Source organism: Python bivittatus, unplaced genomic scaffold (genome assembly GCF_059951505.1).
Source record: "Python bivittatus isolate LINGU-HERP-01145 unplaced genomic scaffold, Pbiv_v1 ctg000440_np1212, whole genome shotgun sequence".
NCBI classification, from domain to species: domain Eukaryota; kingdom Metazoa; phylum Chordata; class Lepidosauria; order Squamata; family Pythonidae; genus Python; species Python bivittatus.
Genome location: NW_028277063.1, coordinates 6,924,659 through 6,943,262, shown reverse-complemented (window position 1 = coordinate 6,943,262; position 18,604 = coordinate 6,924,659). Strand labels below are relative to the sequence as shown.

General features: G+C 43.6%; 1 protein-coding gene across 3 annotated transcripts; it reads right to left on the bottom strand.

The window, feature by feature from the left end:
- Positions 1–84: 84 nt before the first annotated feature.
- On the bottom strand, positions 85–18,337 carry SRRM2 (serine/arginine repetitive matrix 2). Of its 3 annotated transcripts, none has more exons than XM_025163970.2 (15): positions 17,925–18,337; positions 16,066–16,341; positions 15,061–15,165; positions 14,711–14,890; positions 14,177–14,254; positions 13,966–14,028; positions 13,371–13,397; positions 12,781–12,831; positions 12,602–12,691; positions 12,312–12,501; positions 6,611–11,499; positions 4,128–4,391; positions 2,881–3,006; positions 2,637–2,760; positions 85–1,126 (listed from the first exon to the last, which is right to left on the bottom strand). In XM_025163970.2, the coding sequence occupies exons 2-14, from the start codon at positions 16,302–16,304 to the stop codon at positions 2,640–2,642; spliced, it is 6,423 nt and encodes a 2,140-aa protein (XP_025019738.1). In that variant the 5' UTR covers positions 16,305–16,341; positions 17,925–18,337; the 3' UTR covers positions 85–1,126; positions 2,637–2,639. The 3 variants fall into 3 exon arrangements, with proteins under 3 accessions (XP_025019738.1, XP_007424067.1, XP_007424069.1); XM_007424005.4 differs by having other exon boundaries at positions 2,644–2,760; positions 17,925–18,336; XM_007424007.4 differs by lacking the exon at positions 17,925–18,337 and adding an exon at positions 17,729–17,828 and having other exon boundaries at positions 2,644–2,760.
- Positions 18,338–18,604: the final 267 nt, after the last annotated feature.

Below are 18,604 nucleotides of genomic sequence, written 5' to 3'. Positions count from 1 at the left end.
AGCCTATATAGTTAATACCTCCTTTGACCAGGCTTGGAGAAAATTCTTAATGACTCAGCAACAGTTTCTGCATTTCATAAGTTTTTTATTTGACAGAAAAAATCTCCTTGCTGTACATATCAAAAAAAATTAAATGCTTTTAAGAAATATGAAGAAACTTCTGTTCCCATCCTCCCTGATTTAGGGTTTCTCAGCTTCTTCTCAGCAAAAGTTCAGTCACCTTCCCCCTTAAAATGCCTGAATGCCCCTGTTCCAGTTCCAAACTTAACCCCTCATGACCTGGCTCAGCTGATCAATAGGAAAGAGTCTCCTTTGAGTGATAAAAAGGAAAAAGAGCACTGCATATTTATTTTTTTGTTCTGGGGGAGGAGCAGGAATAGTTTAACCCTCAATTTTGCCACCACCAAGAATCAACCCCCACTGTTGCAGGCTACTGAAAGAAACTGCCTGTTTTTCTTCAAAAAAGCTTGATAGAAACAGTGGTCAACAAAGGAAGGAGCTACTAAACAGCACTGCCCTTCCATCAAATTCTAGGTTGCCAATATGCACTCCAACTTTTTATTACAACCCTCCACCATTTCAAAGAGGGGGGCCTGAGAAACACTAAATCAAACAGATTAGGTCACATATCCCTCTACTTCCCCACCCACCCATTTGTGTTTTTTTTAAAACCTTTTATGTCTAAATCAACAAAAAGGAGACAGCTCTCTCAAAACACAGAAGTAAAGATTTTAGCTGCAAAACGCACAGGAAAAAAAAATGCTCACAGGAGAGAGGAAAAAAAAATCAAATGAACATCACCAACTGTTGGAAGAAGAGGAAGAGGAGCGCAGAGGCGGCGGATCCTGGTGAGTGTTGAGCAGAAATGTCCAGGGACAAGGGGAATGTAGCTGCCGACAAATGATGGGCAATAAAGACAGGGACAGTAAAGGAAAAAACTAATGAGAATAAAAAGGTGATGGCAAATGAAGAGCCCTCCACCCCCCCCATGCAAACACACTGGTTTCCAGTGGACATCAGGAGGCGGGGGACTCCCACCTGGGACAGCACTGTTGGAGGCTGGGGGTGGCGCAGTCTGTGGTTGCGAGGACAAGGACTTTCCACTCTCCACAAGGCTTATGGGGACCTTGGGGAGAAAAGGGAGGAGAAAAAATTAAGAAATGCAAAACAAGATGGCAATCTGACTTCTTTGCCCAGAGGTGATCAGTATAAACACATACAAATATTTTTAAGTACATTGTGTTAAGAAACATGACCACTGAAATACTACTGGTACAGGGATAATTATGACTGAGGAGAGTAGAGGAAATGCAAAGAGAGGAGAAAAGGAAGACACTGAAGTTTATAATGCCAACTGGAACAACTTCAAGGACCCGATGTATTTGCAATGCACTAAGGACCAAAATAGTGTAATGACTTCCATATACACACAATGGAAATGCACACAAACAGAAACTGTTTTTGCTTAGAAATGAGTTATAAATACAGCAAAATTCCCCACCAACAGTTATTAAAAGGGAGGTCTATCCCTCCACTCCTCCAAGTTGAGGAAAGGTAACCGGTATTACTAAAGCAGCAACGAATACCAGAAACTGCCACCTTCACCCACTGCTGCCACTAATTGCTGGGCTTTGGATGCCCTCCTTACAAAGGGTTTTAGAATCAACTACCCTGCAGGAAAGAACAACAAGAACATTCTGTAGAGTGAGAGGAAGAAAGCATCCTTGAGGCCCTCTGAACAATCCATTTTCATCAGACCAGACTATTCTAACAACCATAAAATATTACAACTTTTGTATAAATTGACTTTTCATTTTTGCTTCTCATCTCCTTTTCTCTCTATGTTGTGTATGTATTTTTAGATTGCAAGTGCGAGGGCAGAAGATGAGTGGTGTTTATGGGAGCTTTTTAGGCTAAATAATATAGCATAAACAGTTTAAATAAAAAAGAATAGTGGTCAAGGCTTACAGAGTTGAAGAAGTCAGCCCTGATAAAGTTTCAGGAGAAGGAATTAGTAAATGCTTCATCTATAGCTCTCTGGATCTCACACTTCAAAATCAGCAGGAAAATGGAACAGAGCATTTTCTGAAAATGGGGTATGTTCAACCTAACAACTCTCACTTTGAGATTAATAGAGTCCCCAGCTGTTTTGGGTAGGCAAGTAGCTAGTCACAAAATACCCATTTACCAGAAGAGAGATTAGCGAGGATAATCTTCTCTGACCTCTAGTCTAGCCAGGACATTCCATACCATCATTATCTCAGCTTGGCTATGTCTTCTTTTTTTTTTTTTGTGGGCAGACAAGCCCACTAAACAAATAACGCCCAGTGACACTCATGGAAATAAAGATGATACTGGTATGCTGGCAATTTATTTGGAGCAAGCCAACTTCCCATTGATTTGCACCTAGATGTAAATGGGAAGAATCCAGAGACTTCAAGCTGGAGACTTTAGGATTAAAGACATTACCACAATTTCACTATGCCTTCAGGAAATGAGTAAGAACACACCAACTGTTTCAGAAATAACAAAACTATATTGGTTAAGTACAGTCAAGTCGGTTGAATCACTAATACTTACACTTAACAGGACCTTTAGCAATTGTTAGACATTTCTAAAACTAGCAAATCACATACTTGTTACCTTGAAGTTCTACGGCGAGGAGCTCGGGGACTGGGGGATTTGCGTCGCCGTTTTCGTCCTGGAGACCTGCTGATGCTTCGTCTATTTCTCTGCAGGGACCTATCCCTAGACCTGTCTCTGGATAGAGAATAGGATATGAAATTGACTTGAGTTCAATGTTAAATTTGTTCTCATTCTGGAGATAACCCCTAGCCAGCACCGCAGCCATGGAAAGTCAGACTTGCTAAAGAGACCTACCTACGTCGATCCCTTGGAGCAGAGGGTGGCTGGGCAGGAGGGGAAATCTGACGCCGTTCTGCTGGAGAGTAGCTGAGAGAGCGCGAGTCTCGCAATGAGTCGATTGGTTTTCTAGGGCTGCGTGACCTACAGGCAGGAAGGGTATGCCAATGGTAAAACAAATGGCATTTTCTGCATTTTGACTAAGCAATGCAAACCCCTTCAACTATTGAAGAAAAAAGTTAAGATATATATAGTCAAACAAAAAGATGAATACAAAGATATGCGTATCCCTGGATAGTGGAATCTCTGAGCATCACATCCGGTATTCACACAAAGTTGTTTTAAAAAAAAAAATTTCTAAGCCCATGCCAGCTTCAAGTACATTCTCAGGCAAAACTTTCCCAGAAAGTCTTGTCTTCATCACTGCCTCTACAGTGCTTCTCAACAGCATGCTGGCTGGGGAATTCAGGGAATTGAAGTCCACACATCTTAAAGTTGCCAAGGCTGAGAAATACTGCTCTAAAAGAAAGAGAACGATTAAATAGAGCGGGCAGCACTAGTTGCTTTTCTTCAAATTAGTTGCCATCACTTCCCAATCCATCTAGGCAGGCCTGGGAGGAACAGGAAATAGCAAGAAAATAGAAGGAAAAGCATCAGTGGGGTCTAAGCAAAAAAACCCGTCTCTTTTCAAGGCATGACTTGCCAACCACGGAAGTGAATTTTGTTCCAATCTCCATAGGAAATATCTGGTAAAGTATCAAAACCAGAACTGGATGCAGGCTAAGCCAGATTTCTGATACAAAGAACTTTAGTGCTCTTCATTCCTCTGTGTCTAGAAGAGAACATGGCAAAACAAGCTAATGAAAATACCATCAGATATAAGCCACAACATTCTTAGCAAATGCTTTTGTTGTTTTTGCATTTTTAAAGTACTCTAGGCAGAGCCTTCTATGTGAAGTCCTACTGTAACTGATACACCTCTCCCTCCCCCCAAAAACTGGTGCCACAAACCTTCTGCAGATCTTTTACCACCTGGCAGTCTTCTTGGGCTATTTCCCCAAATTCTCATGACATTTTCACTAGGCATGTGATGCTAGAAGCTACCTTAAATATTCAGCAAACAGGACAAGGTATCCTCTTAGAGTGCCAAGTCAAGCCAAGGAAGGGAAGAGCTGGTTCACCTCCACACTTCAAGAACATTGCCAATAAGGTATCACACTGATTCTCAGGTGTAAACTATACTTTTTCATTAACGAAATACTTACTTTCTCTTCTCTGGAGATGGTTTCTTCTTCGGGGGGCCCTTCATCACTGCCTGGAGTCCTGTTTTAGGCAATGACGTTGAGGAAGAGGAAGATGACGAAGAGGAGGAAGATGACGAAGAGGAAGAGGCTGAAGACGAGGAGGAGGACGAAGAAGAGGAAGAGCTGCTGCTTGAACTGCTTGAGCTTCGAGAACGGCACTTACGTTTGCCCATTTCCAGAGGCCGCTCATCACGGTTGCTCTCTTTCAGCACTGGGCTTGGTGGCCTTTACAAGGAGAGTAAAGGGGAGAGGGTATAATTAAAGACTGGATGGCTGCAACAGAGGAAACAAGGTTCAGATGGGTTAACTCAAGAAACTCAAATTTGTGAATAGACCCACAAACTCCAGCTCATGCTGTTTATGGGAAAAGTCTAGGGAAACAGCTGACTTGAGTCTTTTTGAAATTCTTCTTAGAAGCATATTCACCCTACCATCAGTCAAAAAAACAGTAAAGATAGGGATCCCCAAACTTTTTAAGCAGATGGAATTTTGAATGCATATTATGGGCACCCTCACAAAATGATAGCAGTGGTGAGCATAACCAGTCTGAAAATACCACAAAGAAAACTGATTGGTTGGCTCCTTACCACACTAGCCTCCCACTTCATTTTACTTTTCTTTCTACCCTACGTATATTTCAAAACAAACCCGATTGCAGCCACCTTCCAGATATGTTTCTGAGGTTCATGAGAACTGAGAGACATTGCTGGAAATAATTAAAATTGAAACTGATGATATTTTGCAACACACTGCTTTCCTTTTCTTTTTTTTTTAATTAAAAGAATCTGAAGAAAATCATATGGGAAAGAAAACCTGGAGGATACGAAGGGAGGCACTGATAGGCACACTGATACCTAGTACCATGTTGAGAACTCAAAAGCGTAGGTTTTCCACTGACAAAGGCTATTGCTACCTCATGGAGACCTCATTTTCTAGGGACCAGAGATGAGTCACTTGCATTGTTGCTTAATAGATCCAGAATATAAACATCGTGAGTTGAAGATTCAGGGTGCTCTCACAAACAAAAAGTAATGACTAAACAGGGTCTCGAACGGCCAATGACTCAAAATGGAACAATATTTTAATTACAAATTCCATCAAGCTACCTCTTGCCACCCCATTAATTCTCTACCCTCATTTCCTTGCTCTGCCATTCTTCTCCAAAAAAACACCTTAGTACTCCACACTAGAATCTTGAAAGCAGAATTATAGAAGGTACCTAAACTAAGGCTGCATTTAAATTCTGTAAGTACATATCCTTCAAGAAAGACTACCATCCATTTTCTGCAGACATACTTTGATGCAGTATAATGCTTGCATGAAACTCGATACAGATAATACAGAGACAAAATTCTGTTCCATGGGAGTATCTACTAGTAGTAGCCAGTAACACAAGCAAGGGCAGCCTCTGGTGGACACAGGCTATTATTACAGTGTTTCAAACGCATTAGGAAGAATGGAGAAGCATTTCAGAAGGGTAACAATATTAGGCCTACACAAAAAACATACTGAATATGCAAAGAGATGTGTGGAAACTTAAGTTTTCAACTGGCACAATTAATATGAGAACAGATAAAAATACAGATGCTGAAAGGTATACACAGCGACCATTTTGTGCATGGACACTTCTAGTTATTTGAAAGACCTGCCAGTGACTCATGCGCGCCCATGCAGTTGACCTAACTATTGAGCCAGGATCAACTGGTTATCCCTCATACTAGAGTAACCATGTTGCAACAGAGACCTTTTTCTCACCTGGCTCCTCTGGAATCACCTCTCACCAGAATTTCTCTTGGAATCAGGTAAGACTTTGTTGCCCCTTGAGTTCATTTGGTTTCCCTACAGAGGAAGGGAGTCTGTTTCCCCCATATCACAGCCAAGCATAGAAATACAGGTAGTTCCCAGTTTAAGAACAAGTTCCATTCTCAAGGTCTTAAGCTGTACGCAAGCCAGAACAGTATTATTGTATACTATTAAGTAGCACTGTGTAATTAACTTGAATTTGTGTATTTAACTCGAATTTTGCTGCAGTAAGTTCTGTTCTTAACTATGGGTCATCCTTAAACCAGGCGTTCTTAACCCAGGGATTACCTGTATAGCTTACTGGCCTATTTGTATTTGCTTATATAGAAGGCTAGATTAGGGTTCAACTGACATAAGAATTCAGTAACTTGTGTCTACATAGCAGTGCTAGATACAAAAACATTATCGGTTGTGTTTATCCTATACATGCCTGTACCTATTTTATATACTTACACAGAAACATTACAAAGTATCGCTTGCATTTCATGACTAGATATGTAAGACAAGGACAGTGATAAAATGAATGAATGTGGATATTCTTGTGACCAAGAAGAAACTAGATGTAGGGTATCACCAGGCAGTGACTGCCAACAGCTTAAAAGACATGGAGGAAAGGGATTACTAAGAAGAAAGGCTCTTACTGTTTCAGTTCAATCTCAGCCTCAAGATCCTTTGCTGCCTGATCATGGGGACTGGACTCAGATGAGCTGGACTCAGAATCAGAAGTTGAAGAGGACGAGGATGAGGAGGAAGACGAGGACGATGATGAACTGGTAGATGAAGCAGATGAACTTCTCTTTGCCTTTGAAGGGGCAGAGGGTGGAGGGGAGGGAAGAGCAAGCTGTAGGACTGTGGGACAGCTGCTCCTGGTGTCATCCTCCATGGTGACAGAAGCCAACTGTGGCTCAGCCTCAAGGGTCGGTAAGTGCACCTCAGACCTGTCTGCCACTTTTCCTTCAGATACAATCTCCTCTTCTTTGGGGGATGGCACTAGCACAGAAATCAATGCTGGTAAGGGGCTGGAGGAAGCAGAGGAGGAGGAGGAAGATGAGGAGGAAGATGAGTGGGATGACAACCTAGCTTTTACAGGAGAAAGAGAGCCTGCATGAGAACTGCTTCTCCCTGACAGAGGTGCACCAACTCCTGTATCATCTTTAACTGTAACCTGGTGCATGGTCTGATTCCTATCTCCTGGGCTGTCTCGGATGGCTGTGGAGTCACCATTCTTTGACACTGGAGGCAACTCATGTAGCACAGATGGATCAGGAGAGAGCGCTTTTCGCAATTTAGGAGATTCCTCACAAGGTGGGGTTAGAGCACAAGGAATAGCAATGTTGTTTTTGCTGTGCCAAAGAGAGGAGCTTGCTGGCTTCTCTTGGAGATCAGACTTGGGGTATCTCTCTAGAACAGGAGGGGAGCGAGATTTCCTTCCTGGAGAGGTGCAGGCTTCCTGGGAGCCTGATCTGGAATGCTTCCTCACAGGAGATGACTGACAATCAGGGGATACTCTGGACCCAGTGCCTTTATATGATGCTGTTACACGTGAAGCATCTAATCTGGGAGGTGAGCGGGATGCATTCCGACTTGTTGCAGTCCTCTCTGGGGACAACTGCAACATCTGTACTGGTGAATGGGAATGACCTCTGTGCGGTAGTTTAGATTTCTCCTGACGAGAAGAGGACCTTGAGCGGCTTCTACCTGGAGAGGAAATTGACCTTTCCCTCCGTAATGAACCCCGAGATTTATCTCGTCGCCTGGAGAGTGAACGGGAGCGACTCCTCCACGAGGGAGATCCAGATCTTCCTTGTCGCAAAGAAGTTCTAGGTCTGTCACAATAGGATGATGACTGAGACCGATGCGGATGTGTGCTGGTGCTTGATTTTTCTCTGGAGAGCGATCTAGACCTTCCACGTCTTGGAGGTGTTCGAGATTTGCGTCTAGGGCTCACCGGTGACACAGATCTCCGTCTTCTTGCAACTGGTGTTCTAGACTTTTCTCTTGCTCGTGATCCAGACCTACGCCGTCGTGGAGGGGTTCTAGATTTCTTTCTCGGTCTCGGAGATGATCCGGCTCTGCAGTGGCGTCGGGGTGGTGTTCTGGATTTCATCTGGGACCTTGGGGATGACCCAGATCTACGTCGTCTGGGTGGTGTTCTGGACTTTATTCTGGCTCTAGGAGATGAGCCAGACCTACGTCGTCTTGGAGGTGTTCTGGACTTCACTTTAGGTCTTGGTGGAGACCCAGACCTGCCACGTTTTGGTGGAGTTCTGGATTTTGGTCTAGATCTGGGTGGTGACCTTGATGTTCTGCGTCTTGGAGGTGTTTTTGATTTTACTCTTGGTCTGAGCGGTGACACAGATCTGCTCTCAGATTTCTCTTTCCATTCTGGGGAGGATTCTGAACTGCTCTCACTAGAGTGCATTTTTGGCTTCTCTTTAGTTCCAGAATAAGAACCTGATCTACTCCTTCGAGATGCATCTCTGAATGCCCCTTTCTTCTCTAAAGGTGATCTAGGCCCCATCACTGCAGCTTTAGAAGTCTCTCTTGTTTCTGGAGAAGCTCCAGGTCTACTGTGCTTTGTAACAGTTGCAAATGTGCTGTTCTCTGGTTCTGGAGAAGAATATGATTTGCTATGCACTGGGGATGAAATTGATTTACTCTTGTTGACTGACAGCAATGCAGAGCGGCTCAGTCTGGGTGGTGACCGAGATTTATCATCTTCTGGAGATGATGATGATGAAGTAGAGGAAGAGGAAGAGGAGGAAGAAGAAGAGGAGGAGGAAGAGGAGGAGGAAGAGGAAGATCCAGATCTACTCCGCCTCAATGGGATATCTGTCTTTTTAAGTAGTGGTGATGACTCAGATGGCATTTGTCTTAAGGGTGATTGCAATTTCTCTTTTCCAGAGAGAGATGAGCCTGATTTACTCTTTTGGCATGGAGGTGAAGCACTCTCCATTACTGCCATGGAACTAGATTTGTTGTGTCCTGGAGAAGATCCAGATTTTGCCTTCACTTCTTGGAATTTATTTTGCTTTGGAGGAGTTTTAGCTTTGCCATTTAGTTCAGGAGATGATCTGGATTCACTTCTCCTGGAGGGAGATTTCTCTTTCACTGCCTGAGGGGACAGCCCACATCTGACTTGCTTCAAAGGTGAAGATTTCTTCATCTCAGGAGAGTATCTTGACTTGGTCCTGGGAGGTGATCTAGACTGCTCTTTGGTCACTGGAGAAGAACCAGATGTGCTTCGCCTTGGAGATGACCTAGCCTTTTTTAACTCCAAAGAATCATTTTTGCATTTATCCAATGGTGAAGAAGATTTCTTCTTTATTTCTAATGAAGATCCAGATACAACTGGTCTTAGAGGAGAAAGAGATGTCTCTCTCAAAGCCAGAGGTGATCTAGATCTGCTCTGCCTTCGGTGTGGCGATCTAGGTTTTTCTTTTGTTGCTACAGACCTTCCAGATCTGCTCTGCTGCAGTGGAGATGCAGACTTTGATTCTGAAGAAGCTGCTCGCCTTATTGGTGATAAGGAGTTTTCCTTTGCTGATGACTGAGTGGAACTAGACCGACTTCGCCTTGGAGATGATCTCATTTCCTTCTTCAGCCCTGGGGATGATCCTGCCCTTGGCTTTGTTTTCACTTCTGGAGAAGACTCAGATCTGTTTCGCCTTCTTGGCAATCTCTTCTCTGGTTCTGGAGAGGACCCAGATTTGCTATGTCTTGAAGGAGACTTTGATTTCCTTCGCAGTGCTGGAGATGAACCAGATCGACTTCTTTTTGAAGTGATTTTAGTTTTTTCTTCAGCTACTGAAGAAACATCAGACTTCCTTGTGAGCCTTGGAGATGAACCAGAACTGCTCTGAGGGGACATTCTGGGTTTACTTTTTAGGGCAGAAGGTGACCTGGACTGGCTACGCCTAGTAGGTGATCTGGATTTCTTTTTTGGTGTAGGAGAAGAACCAGATCTACTTCGTCTGAGGCATAACCTCGATTTCTTTTTCACTCTTGGAGAAGAACTAGAACGACTACGCCTTGGAGGTGTTCTTGATCTTTTCTTCCTTGACCTTGGAGATGAGCCTGAACGACTTCTTCTTGGAGACAACTGAGTTTTCTTTTTAGCTTTCGGAAGTGATCCAGATCGGCTACGTCTGGGAGATGCTTTTAACCTTCTTGATTCAGGAGAGGAACCAGAAGGGCTACGTCTTAGCACTTTCCTGGACCTTTCCCTCATTCTTGGAGACGAATCAGATCGACTTCTCCTAGAAGAAATTCTGGAGACTTTCCGATCTGGAGATGACACCGATCTGCTTCGTCTGGCTGAAATCAAGGATTTCTCTCTTCTTGGGGAGGAACTTGATCTTCCTCTCCTAGGAGGGGTCCTAGTTCTAGATCGGCCTCTTCTAGGTTGCGTTCTGGAACGGGACCTTGCTCGCCTGGGTGGCGTTCTTGATCTAGACCTGCCTCTTCTTGGTGTTCTTGAACGTGACCTCCCCCTTCTTGGTGGTGTTCTTGACCTGCCCCATCTTCCACTATTTCTGCTTCTAGACCATCCATGCCTTTGGGGAGTTCTAGAACGAGACCAGCCACGCCTCTGAGGTGTACGGGATCGACCCCATCTGGGAGGTGTACGTGAACGTGACCTACCCCACCGCTGAGGTGTTCTTGATCGACCTCGCCACTGGGGACTTCGAGATCGTGCCCTTCGCAAAGGAGTGCGTGAACGGGATCGAGCACGTCTCTGAGAGCGAGACCTGCCTCTCCTTGGTGGGGTACGTGTGCGTGATCTACCTCTCTTAGGTGGGGTCCGGGACCGAGATCTACCTCTACGAGTAGTGGGTGTTTGAGAGAGAGATTTGTCCCTCCGACTGGCCCTTGATTTGGAGCCTTTAGCTGGAGGCGTGCTGGATCGTTCACGTCGAGATGTCTTGGAAGATTGCTTTTGTCCAGAATGAGAGATTTCAGGGGATGAGCTAGATTTCTCTCTCTGGGTAGAGCTCTTCTCTTTGTCTTGCCTTTTGGGAGGATCCTCTGGAGAACAGTTACGAGAAACTGGGACAGCCTTGGTTGCTGGGGAAGGAGAAGAGGAGGAAGAAGAGGAGCAACTACCACTCTCTGAAGGAGAAGGTGAGTTCTGGGGTGTTGAGTCCTCACGAGACATTTTCCTCAACTTGGTCTCAACAGCCTTAGAAGCTGATGAGGAAGCTGTAGGCTCCTCCTTGTGGTCAGGAGAAATCTTAGCCTTGGATGGTGGAAGAGTCCCATTACGATCCTCTGACTGTTTCTTAGCAGATGGAGAGGAACAGGCTGGAGACCTGTTCTCTTTAGAAGGGGGACGCTTTTCTCGAGAAAGATCATTCGGCATAGGAGAATGATGCTTGCACTTTGGATCACGCTCAAATGAGGGGGTGGATTTTCGACCCCCATGCCGAGCAGACTTTCTCTCCTTGTCTCTTTCTTTCTCTTTGGCAGGAGATGAAGGACTTGGAGAACGCTGAAGGGTCTCACATACTGGAGAATGCTTGGAAGTTTTCTAAACAGGAGTATTAAAAAAAATAATTAAAACCGTCCTTTGGAAAAAAAAAAAAAAGTACAGCAGCCAGCCCCCAAATATATTAAAGCCATTTTGTAGATGGACAGGTCACTAGGATACTTGTTTAACTCTAAGCAGCCCATTTACACCCCAGGTGGCCATTACAAAAACCACAAATGGTAAAAACAATTCTCTGGGATTTGTTGTTTTTAATCTTAATTACATCAATGGAAAAAGGAAGGAAGACGGAAAAAGACAAAGTAATTAGAAATACCAATTTCTAAACTATCATAATGGGCAGCTACAATAGAAATAAGCAGGTATAATGAAAATAGCTCAGGGAGGTCCAGATAATACTATCACCTCTTCAGCAAGTGGTCCTGTTGCTCTTTCTCACAGGGAAGCTGGTTGTCATTCTACAACAGCATTTCCCAATCTGGGGAATTTTGTGTGAACTTCAACTCCCAGAATTCTTAGCAATGGCATATTCACTGGAGAATTCTGGGGGTTGAAGTCCAGACATCACAAAAGTGTCCTGGTTGGGAAAAAATATTCAACAAAATATCATTAGATTATAAGTCTGAGGAAGACATTACTTTGCTTTTATTCATCTGAAAATCAGTCTGAGAATTTTTCTTGTTGAAAAGCAGGTGATAAATGCTTTAATACATTAAAAGAACAGCTTGGAATCCGCTATTTCTCCTCTCCAATTTTAATGAACCTATCAGTATTCCTAAGCCATTATGTTCTAAGTCACTTTATTTATGTAACTATTTCTCACTTTCCTAATGCATATGTATATTATTCTTTACCTCCCGTTTTTCTCTGCTTTCTCGAGGACTTGTGCTCCTGCCTCGCCGGGCAGGCTCAGCAGAAGATGAACGCTCCTTCTCTCCCAGATTCTTAGAAACCACTTCAGCTTCTGGTTTTCGTGAACTTGGCAAGGGAGACTTGCTCTGCCGTCTAAGGAAGCTCCTTTTTTGAATAACAGGGCTGCCTGATCTGTAAACAAGTAATGATCAAAAGCTTAATCCACAAGACTCTGTCCAAGTTTAATAACTAGTTATAAGACATAGTGCTTGATTCGCCATTCAAGCCATACCTGCTGTGGGAAGCATCTGACGAGGAAGAGCCATCTGGGGAGGAAGAGCGATCCCGACGGCCTTTCTGAGATGCAGACTCACTGGTGGACCTAAGAAAGAGTTATAAACGATAATTAGATGCATGCCAAAAAAAGATCAACTTTAATTGCATAGCACAGGTAGAATAGCTGGTTTTTACCTCTTTCGTTTCTTTTCCTTGGATTTGTGTTTGCTTTTGGGACTTGGAGATCTGTGAAAAGAAGTTTGTTTTGAATCATTCTTGAACAGCAATGTATGCAGTGACTGTTTCTCCCTCTGTTCTTTTCATGTCCTTCACAGGACATCCACAAATCTAGCAATACCCAAGAACAGCTGATCCCTAATATACCACCTCCAAATTCACAGCCGGGAGACCACTGTAACAGAATCATTAACAAAGTTTAGATGTAGATATACAGCTTTTGAAAGCACTTTCCGGTGCACAGGATCACAAACACAGCCGTTCTCTGCAAAACCTTAAAGCAGCTCTCTCTTTTCTCTAGGATAAGGATCCCATGAAAAGGCACAGCTGCTTTAAGATGTTGGAAACAAGTGCTACATTTACAACTCTCACACACTCCAATGCACCTTTTGGAAATCAGATCTAAGCACTGTAGAGCCCTACTAGATACAAATTATCAAACTTAATTCATCCTAGCTTAGGTGATTCTGAGAATAAGTAAGCTGAAAGAACCACTACCTTCTACATCCAAACATTTTTAAAATGGCTAATGATTATTGAAGACTCACCTGTGCTTCCTTTTCTTTGATTCTGATCTAGAAAAAAAGAACGGAGTAGGAGTTGGTGATCTGATGCTTGCAGATATTTTAAATTACAACTTCCATCAGTTGGATCCAATATATTTAATGAACGGGGATTATAGAATTTGTGTTCATGTCATTAAAAAAGCACCAGGTTTCCTGTTCCAGTATTAGACTTTATTCCCAAGTTACCAGAAAACTGATGTCATGCCTGATAACTTTAGCTGGGCAAGGCTGATGTTCAAAATTGATGTTGGATTAGAAATATGAATTCTGCCCACAAATCCCATCAAGGATGCTTGTAAGCAGATTTCTGGAAAAGTAAATGCAGCATACAGAGTGAGAAATGCAAGCCTAACAGATAGCATGCCCCTAATTATTATACAACCACTTTTTACCACAGAGGGAAAAAAAAGAGGATTGATGCTTTCTTAAGAGAAAGAAAAAGTCCTGTTCTCAGACATACTTGAACACAGAACCTCAAAGGACTTAGTAAATCATCACATGATGATCAAGTTATGATATCCCTAAAATCCAATCCCCACACTAGGCCAGTCACTTTTACCTCATACAATTGCCTTACCTGTGTTTCTTTTTCTTTGAGCTTTTTTTCCTTTCTCTTCGAGAAGGTGATCTGCTCTCAGACCTTGAAAAGATAAGTCAAAAGGGCAGGATACATTTTCTGAGAAACTTCAACATTTGGAAGTTCTTTTTCTACTTCTAAATCTTGCCCCCTCTCTCTAACTCTAACGAGTCTGCAAGGAGGACTCCAGTGCTTTGGCTCACCCACCCACCTGCCTCTGTCTTTCTTCTTTTTCTTCTTCTTTTGTTTTGGGGATGGTGAGCGGGAGCTGCTGGACTCTTTGACAAGACTGAGGAGACAAAGACCAAATAATAAGCCAAATCCCAAACAGGATCATAAATACAGTCTCTTCCTGAATTCAATCCACAATCCTCTACATAAGCCACTGCCTACTAAGAACCCTATCTTTCAGTAACTTTTCCTTACAAAAAATAACCTCTCTCAAGGGTACAGGCAATAAAGTCAATTATGCACAAATTCTAATCAAGAATGGATAACAATCGTGAAGTATCTCATAAAATAATACATGTTACAGGGGTCTCATTAAGATGAAATCTTACTGCCCATATGCAATGCTTGCTTAATATTTCCTACATTTCAGGTACTTTAATTTGAATGTCTTTTTTTTTTTTAAGTCTCCTAGTACAACTGAAAATCTCACTCCATTTCTTTACTGAGGTAGACATAACTAGTTACTTCTTCATCAATTCCTGTTTATTTCCTTCCAGTAGGGATCCCCTCATACCTGTACTGCTTTTGCTGCTCCTGTTGTTGTTTGGCCACTGCAGCTGTTGCTGCTTCCTTGGCTCTGCGGTTGGGGTCAAAAGAACTGCCATCCACATAACTATCACTGATCCCAAAAGCAGCTCGCAGCCTCTCATTCTTCTTCTCATTGGCCTCAGCCAGCTGATGGGTCTCTGTAATACTGGAGAAGAAAAGGAATAGTTAACAGAACAGGAAAAATATCACAAAGAGGATCTAGCCAGTAAACAGATTGAAGCATGGCACATTTTATGGAACAACAGCCTCTCTTAGAGATGAAAAGTAGCTGTCCTACCAAAACATCAACACAAAATCCACCAATGCCTTACTTACGTTGACTTCTGCTGCTGTTCCCCCTCTTTGACAACAGCTACATCTTTTTCTAGGAGCATCATCCGAAAAGTGGCTACTTTCTCCTGAATCTCTCCTTCGCCATACCTATTGTATGCATCAGAATGGAGTTTAGTGGACTTGCAAGAGGCATCCCATATAAAAACTATTTCACTCAAATAAGGTAACAAAATGCATGGATTGTAAGAGATCCAAGAATTCACCCTACAGAAAGTATATAACTTTTCCTTAGCACAGTATACTGGCTAAAACCAAAATGTAAACAAAAAGAGTTTTAGTTCAAATTCTGCTTCTACTATAAATGTTTTACATCTTCACAAACCATTTAGTCTCTTAAGCAGCCGGCCATTATTCTCTGAAAGCTACTCTGAAATACTAGCCTACCTTACCAGATTATATGTATTATTATTGTATATTACTACCAAGATAATTTCTATATAATATTCAAAAATGCCTAGGCATTATTGGTGCTATAGAAGATATTATTTTTAACCACTTTCATTTCTAGTATCCCAAATATGGTTACCCAATTTTAAAAATCTTGCAAGAATAACCAAAGTTCTACTAAGTATATAAAAATCTTATTCTTAAGTTTAGGTGATTATTAAAGAAATGCTTCTGAACAAGTTCCACTGAAAGTAACTCAAACTGACAACTCAGCATGGAAAAAGCACACAGCTAATACTGAACACTCATTGTGTTCATTTACCCAGGATATAGATGTTATACTTAAAAGATTTGCCTGCTAATCATTCCAAACAAAAAATAAAGGAGACCTTTTGCAAAATCTGAGTGCCAAGGACCTGAAATGAGAAATTATGGATGCAAAACATACTGATCATCTCATTCCCAAATCTATATATTCTCTAATTAACAGTGTTGGGTTTATCTGCTCCTTTCAGCTGCCCATTACTATTCTCACTAGTCTTCTCAATCACCATTACATCTTGAAAACATCTTAGCCTCGACCATCCTGTAACAACTCACCCTTGCTCTTCCATGAGCTCAGCCAGTTCTAAGCATTTCAGTTCAACCTTCCTCTTGCGCTCGTGATCCAGGATGTCCTGGTTGGGCTTTTTAACCAGAGATGACTCCAGTTTCCTCAGCTCCTCTTCTGACTTGTAGTCAGTCCGATCCTTCTTGTGGCGCACAGCCGAGAGGTTCCGTTGCACGTAACCGTTGGTGCCACTGCCCCGGGGAGTGGGGAGTCCTATCCCATTGTACATGGCTCTCACAGACTAGCACCTCTGGTGCCTCTGATACCTAAAGACAGTATGAGAAGAGGCAAAAGCAACAAGAACAGCTGCAGTTTTACCAAACATTTTCCATATCCCCAGATGGGTATATCTTCCACTGCCTGCAATCAAGAAAATGGCTACAGTATTTTTTCCATGAACTGACTACTTTCCCTTTTTGTTAAAAGCTCCTTATTCTTAAATCCATCCCTTGTCCCAGACAACTACACATTTTATCATTCCCTATTTTTCCTGAACAGTGTCTATTTTTTCTCTTGACAGTGGATCAGAATCTATTGGGCCCAAGTACATGCTCTCTAGAGGAACTCTACTACTGCATAAATTTTTATTCTCCACACTACTGCAACCAGTCCCAGCTACTCATTCTTCCAACCCAACCAAAACCCAACCAAAAGCTGTAATCCATTATCAAAATTATTCAGTCCACAGTTCTTGCCTCAATTCTCAAGATTTCAACACTTGCATTCAGAGTTGTTTTACCTTAATATACATCCTGTGCTCCAAGCACAGATCTATTAAGCCCCCTCTTTTTTTATATTATATACACTTCTGGTTTCTTCCCCATGGTCCCAGTTTAAAATCTCCTTCCCAATGAGGGGGCAATCCTACATACATTAACATGGAAACTTACTGGGACTTATTTTTGAGTAAGGATTGGCCTGCACAACCCGTCCTCTTACCTTTTTACAAGCTTATCTATCACTGTACCCTTTCCTTTACAAGGCTGAACATCTCTACATAGCTACCACCTACCCACTAGATCCCTACCCTTTAATAGTACTGATTTATACTGTCTTATCCTCCTTCCTTTACAGGCTCCCTTTTCAAGAACCAAATAGGCCCACTGCCACTCTATGCCTTCTCCTCCTTAAAAGCAAGATTTCCTCAAGTCCAGCTCAACCCACAAAGTACATAAATAAATAAACTGATAACTACACAAACATTTCCATATCATGTTCTCTAGCAACAGCATAGCTGAAATAGCTTGCTCAGTGTCTGGCTTTTTAAAAAATTTCCTAGCCTAACCTACCGTCTGGGACTTGCATGGTGGTCCCCCATCTACACACATTAATCAGGCCCAAACCTGCTTTGCTTTTTTTTTTTTTTTTTTTTTGACATCAGCCAAGGTTGGGTAGGTGCTGCCATCTGCTGTGACATATACTCCTTACCTACCCTTCCAAAAAAGCCCCCACCCTACCGACCAGTAAGGCCTGGGCAGCCCCCTATTCCAATCCCCTGCCACCTTAGGCCCAACCTCCCTCCCTGGAAATCACCCCAGCCCATTAGGCCTCCTCCCTCAAGGCCTGCTGAAGCCTGCGATCCACCCTTGCACTCGCTTCGAGGTCCTCCCTATCCTCCCAACACACGAAGGGCAAATCTCGCTTGCCTCTTACCTCAGCACCCCCAAAGGCCACCCCACGTACATACACACCGAGCCCGTGGCGCCGTCCAGCCCCCCACCTCCCCAGGCCTGCCGCGCCACCCCCGCCTCCAAGCTACTGCTCCTCCGCCTCCCTCTCCCCACGCAGCCCCGCGCTCCCCGCCCCCGCCTCTTGCTTCTGCCTGCGCCGTTCGCTCGCGCTCCCTCACCCGACGCAGCAGCAGCCGCCGCGGCGCAGGCGGAGGGTGAGGGGAAGGGGAGGGGGGGAGGAGGTAGCCTGGAACCTCCCCCCGTCCCCTCCAATTCGCTCTCGCCTGGTACCCCCTCCGCCCGTTGGCTTATGGGAAGTGGAGTTCGCGCGCCGGCTGCCAGGGGCTCCCTGCCCACAGAGGACGAGAATAAAGACTACCCGTCCCGAGATGCCTCGCAGGCAGCACGAAGGTCGGCCGCCATTTCCTAAAGCGTTCTGGGGGAGGCGAGAAGGGTGTCTCTGGACCGAATTTTCTCGGTTTCTCCTCACTTCCCTTTCAGCCTCTCTCTCTGTCTTTTTTTCACCACCATCAGACGAACGCGCAGTACACTTCGGGAAATACAGCTCCAGTCGCGGGGGTTGGAGGAGGGAAAAAGGGTTGTAAATATCCGTCCCTCCCGTCAGCCACCGCGTTCTCCCAAATTAGTGTTGAAGGGGAGAGTAAATCTCGCGAGAACTTTAGGCCGGAGGACATGTGCATCGTGTCTACGTTCCTCAAACGCTGTTCCTGTAATCATGTGTTTTCGAAGATGCTGGGAATTGTAGTTCAGGCATGACTTTTCTGTCGTAGCTGTCGCACCAATATCTTTTAGAGGCGGACTACACGTTCCAGTTGGTATTGCGAACTTCCCTCCTCAG